General features: G+C 36.7%; 1 protein-coding gene across 1 annotated transcript; it reads left to right on the forward strand.

The window, feature by feature from the left end:
* The first annotated feature begins 1,497 nt into the window (after nt 1-1,497).
* LOC128210914 (piggyBac transposable element-derived protein 4-like) lies at nt 1,498-3,818 on the forward strand. The gene is made up of 3 exons (XM_052915260.1): nt 1,498-1,570; nt 2,033-2,312; nt 2,594-3,818. Exons 1-3 carry the CDS (start codon nt 1,498-1,500, stop codon nt 3,816-3,818), a joined length of 1,578 nt encoding a protein of 525 aa, XP_052771220.1.
* The last annotated feature ends 1,378 nt before the right edge of the window (nt 3,819-5,196 follow it).

A 5,196-nucleotide genomic window follows, 5' to 3' on the forward strand; every position in this document is an offset into this window, starting at 1 on the left:
GACATATTAAAACATCGATAGAAATCACAAACTATGACATTTGCATTATTTGGTGGAGTTTTTATGACGATCTTGAGGAGTTCTAGAATGATTGGATGACAAAGAGGATCACCCCAAGGTTTCCAAGTGGGAATACAAAGAATGGTGGTCCTAAAGAACAATATGACCCAAGAAAGCCAGGATATTGCATTACTGTCATTTATCAATTAAACTGTTATGGGGGCAAGACTTCTGGACCTTACTGGTCGAGGATTCAAACTGCTATTCCAACCAACATCGCGATGAACATCCACCCGCCCGATTTGCTCCGAAGTGGACATGGGATGATATAAACTGTTATAACTTTTTATAGATTTGAAATATATGCATAATTCTTTCTGCATTTTAAAGACAGATTAATTTAGAAACTTTCATACATTGGATTATGTGACTTTTGAAAAAAAATTATGTGTGCTTTTTTTGCTTTCAATTTGTGCATATTTATTTTTTGGTGTTTTTTTTTTCATCATCACCTGGTTAACTTGCAAAAAATAATTTATTTAAAATCATTTGCTAATAAAACTTACATAAACATGTGCATATTTTTATTTCCTTTCCAAATATGTAATCTTTATTGGGTCTTGTACCAATAATAAAGAAGTTATTAGTGTTTATACAACACAATGGTCATAAAAAAGGCAGATGGCTTATCAGTTATTGGAAAATGCCCAGATATTCAAGGTATCATATCTAACTGGGTCTCAGAATGAAATGGGTTCACTTGAAAATGGTGACTAAAAAAGTGCAAAAAATCCTTATACAACAGTTTAACTTTCTTATCACTTACACCCCAGGGCTTTTCTGCCCTTTTTGGAACAGACCCTAGACATTTTGGAAAAATATGCATTGCGAAATCTGCCGAAATTACATTTCATACTTATCTCTGAACTTGATGGAAATCAACGATTTTTTAATCTAAATATCCCAAAAACTTAACATCACATAATTTATAGGAATATTGAATGAGTAGTACAGGTAAAAATGGCTTTCCTAAAAAAAAATTACTTCATTACTTTTGATTAATGTTTTTTTCAGGACTGGGAAAAATATATTTACAGCTTTGGGAATTGGTCGTATAGTTGGGTACTATAAAAAAAAGGCCTGCATCCCCACCTCGAATCTAATCTGCCCTCCCCAATAAGAAATGAAAGTCAACAAGGCCTCTTAAAATCAATAAAAATCCTTTTTAATTGTCTGATTTTAAAGCATTTAAAAGACTTTCTTTAGATAATGGAACAACATTTAGAATCAGTGGTCCCCAAAGTTTTCAATGTTGCATTTTGTTTGAGGTATTCTGGGTACTTTTTGTAAAATTGATGAAAAGAAAGCTGTAACACTGGACTTCTGGCGGTGTTAACTATATATAGCCTGCCTAATAAATTCAGCAGAAGCTCACCATGCTGTTAAGGAGTCTAATATTAATCCTGGCTTTAGTTCTGCTGGAGATGTCAAATCCACATGGCTGGAAAATTGGCCTCGTGCTCTGGAATTACGCAATCGGCAGAATCTGCAACAAGAAGGTCTGAAACTGGTAAACTGCATTCATAATCAATTTGAGAAAGTTCTTATTGATCATAAGTAGTGTACATATACATGTAATAGCTTATAGAACTTCTGAACTGAAGTATTATAAAGGCAACAAGATAAGGGTCTGGAGCCATATTCAATAGGCATTTTCACTAAGGGAAAAACTGCCTTTTTTTCTAATTTGAAATTGAGAAAATGTAAAATGCAATGTGTGATGCCAACAAGGTCCCTTTAGGAAAAAGCATGCTCAACCCTGAAGGGGTCGACTGGTCTTTTTAAACATCAAATTCTCTATCCACACGGAGTCAGGGCTTTGCTAATTTACATATTACTAGGGATAGCAACAAGTACCCGAGTACTCGATCGAACGTCAGAGTACTCGAGTACCAAATCACTACTCGAGTACTCGGAAGAAAATCTATAAAATCCCGACTCAATGTAGCTTTGGACTCATGTGATCCTATAGACTTTTTTAAGCTATTTGTTGACAATGAACTTATCGAAAAGTTGACGACAGAGACCAACGTCTATGCGGCTAACAAGATAAGGATTCTGGAAGCAGGAAACGCACTGAAACCAAACAGTCGTTTGAGAAAATGGTCGCCCGTTTCGGTGGAGGAAATGAAGGTGTTTCTTGCTGTCGTAATCAATATGGGACTTGTTTTCAAGTCGGAAATCGAGTCCTACTGGTCAACAGACCCATCCACAGAGATCCCTTTCTTTGGGAAGACCATGACACGAGACAGGTCATTATATATCTAAACTTTTTTTTTTTTTTTTTTTTTTTACACACAGTGATACATATCTTTCTGATGTAGTTGTCTTGAGCATCAATTCATATGTTGTAAAAGCTAATGAAGAAACACAAAGAAATTTATTCACCATAATTATGATGTATTATCTGGGTAAATAAATCAATAACAAATATATATTTTTATAACTTTTATTATTTACTTTGCAAAATATTTTTGGCTACTTATTTATTCAATAAAAAAGCATGTTTTCACCGTGTTATTTATTTCTTCAGGTTCCTAATCATTCTGAGTAACTTCCATGTGACGAATGAGCTTGATAACCGGGATCCATTGACCAGACTGCGCCCACTAATCACGCATGCCATGGCCAGGTTCTCCGAGGTCTACACGCCAGAACAGAACCTGAGCTTTGACGAAGGAACATGTCCCTGGAAAGGTCGGTTGAAGATTAAAGTCTACAATCCAGCAAAGCCACAGAAATTCGGCATCAAACTCTTCCAGCTGTGTGAGGCTAGCAGTGGCTATTGTTTGGGGTTTGATGTTTATGCAGGAAAACGGAATGAGGACACCACCAACTACTGTGAGGCTGTAGGGGTTGATCCGGAAAACCTGACACTCACTTCCCAGGTGGTCGTAGGACTAATGGCTAGGTGTGGAGTGTTGTCCAAAGGACACCATGTATATATGGACAACTATTATACAAGTCCAGAACTATTTTCAGAACTAGATGTGCTCAATACATACGCTTGTGGGACACTTCGTGTGAATAGAATCGGTACGCCGAAAGCCATTCAGCTGAAGCGGAAGCTGAACGAGGGTGAATGCATCTACAGAACTGGCAACAACATGCTTGCCATGAAGTTCAAGGACAAACGGGACGTCCATATGCTGTCAACCATCCACAACCCAATGATGAGTGTCCTGTGGAAGAAGAAGCATGGCACAGACATCAATGTTCGGAAGCCCTCGGCCATAGTTGACTATTGTAAACATATGGGAGGCGTTGATCTACTAGACCAATTTGGCCAGTACAACACTGTGGCAAGGAAAACAAAAAAGTGGTGGAGAAAGCTGTTTTTTCACATAATGAACATATGTATTGTAAATGCCTACAGATTGTATGAGAAGTATTCCACAAACTTCCCGAAGAAGGACCATGAGGGGTTTCGGAAGTCCGTAGTAGAGGCCCTGATTGAGGAAGGTGGCGGACCTCGTGGGCAGTCTGTTCGGCGAGGAAGACCAAGCCTTGGGGAAAAGCCTGCTCGCCTTACAGGAAGGCACTTTCCTGACAGCATCCCAGCAAAACCAGGGGCAAAGCGTGCCAAGCCATGCCGGGACTGTGTTGCTTGCAACGACAAGCCAGGAAATCGTGAAGGACACAAAAGGAAGCAGACAGCATTCTGGTGTCCAGACTGCCAGGTAGCTCTGTGTAACCCCTATTGTTTTAGGATCTATCACACACACCAGGACTATAAGACCATCTTGAATAATGTGTGATAAGTGTGAGCTGTGTGATGAAATAATTATGACAGACTTTGCTGATGTAAATACATGATATCTACCTGTAATTACCTACCTGAGACACCTGTAAAATACTTTATATGCATCTTATTTCAATTTTGTTTCATAAAACACTTTGAAAATAGTTTATAGATGTGCTAACTGTTTAGTATGAACAAAAAATGTGAACAATTGACATGTTTGAGAAAATGTGATTCACCTTGATTTCAAGTATTTTTACCTGTGTATATTTTCAACAATTTTGCCTATTTTGTGTTTGATGTACAACTTAGATGCTACTGTTATTCATTGCCTATATATGTATATACCTTTTGGACAGATTCATGTCATAAAAAGTATGAAACTAAATGACTTTATCATTTTCCCACCTATGTTCTAATTAACACACCTGTGCAGGTAAAAATAAATATAATTTACCTGTTTCGAGATTAGCATCGGATACCTTAGACTCTAACATGCAAGATACATATAGGTTTTTATACTCTTAGTCTTGAAATAAAGAAGATACAACAATTGAAGTGACATGGGTGTATTTCCACTAATTACCCAGTATTAATTCAGCAGAGACAAAGGATGAATGCATTGAATACATAGCGGGTTAAGGGTTAAAGCAAATAATCAGTTTGTCACATATTTTCGCGACTTTCCTGATTTTTACAAATAAACACTTTATCAGGCCCAGTCGTGAATATGTGTGAAAAAGACCATATTTTAATGTTATAAAATGACAAATGACACATATCTAAGTACAAAAACCGTTGTTTTTTCAGTAATTGATGGTCAAATGGAAGACCATGGATATAGCCAAGTGACAGTTTTAGGGACTACATTGTCTCTCTATCTATGCAGGCCGCCACATCCACAAAACCAGACGGTACCTGTAATAACCCACCCGAAAAAGGAGTAGTAAAAAATCGAAGGTACATATTGTGTAGATCTTTAAGAGTACATGTAATATATATTCAGATTCTTACAGAATGTAATCAGATATTTTGAAAACATCTAAATGGCAGACTGAAATCTCAAGCCACTGTTGACCGTAGTGTATATAGTTTAATTATAGTTTAGTTAAAAACTGTTCATAGCAGTCACATGTAAAAAATAAGCTGATTCTGAGCCATTTTTTATGAAAAGTAACAACTGTCAATCTGTGAGAGTGCAGCTTTAAATGCTCAGAAATATAGTGATTAAAAAATTTATAAAAATAGCAACAACAGTTTGGAATAGTCTAAATAAACTCAAAAGCTTTGCATGGTTGTCGGCTTGATTGAACTGATATATGTTCATTAGACTAGAATTAAAATACCCATATCACCATGTTAAGTGAGATCTGAAATACAGCACATAAATGATA

Source organism: Mya arenaria, chromosome 12, assembly GCF_026914265.1.
Source record: "Mya arenaria isolate MELC-2E11 chromosome 12, ASM2691426v1".
Classification (NCBI taxonomy): Eukaryota; Metazoa; Mollusca; class Bivalvia; order Myida; family Myidae; genus Mya; species Mya arenaria.

Excerpts from the sequence above, each read along its gene's own strand:
- LOC128210914 (XM_052915260.1), top strand. The coding sequence starts at position 1,498 with ATGGCTGGAAAATTGGCCTCGTGCTCTGGAATTACGCAATCGGCAGAA. Across the intron at positions 1,571-2,032 it reads AACAAGAAGGTCTGAAACTG|ACTTTTTTAAGCTATTTGTT; the intron begins GTAAACTGCATT and ends GTGATCCTATAG. Across the intron at positions 2,313-2,593 it reads AAGACCATGACACGAGACAG|GTTCCTAATCATTCTGAGTA; the intron begins GTCATTATATAT and ends TTATTTCTTCAG.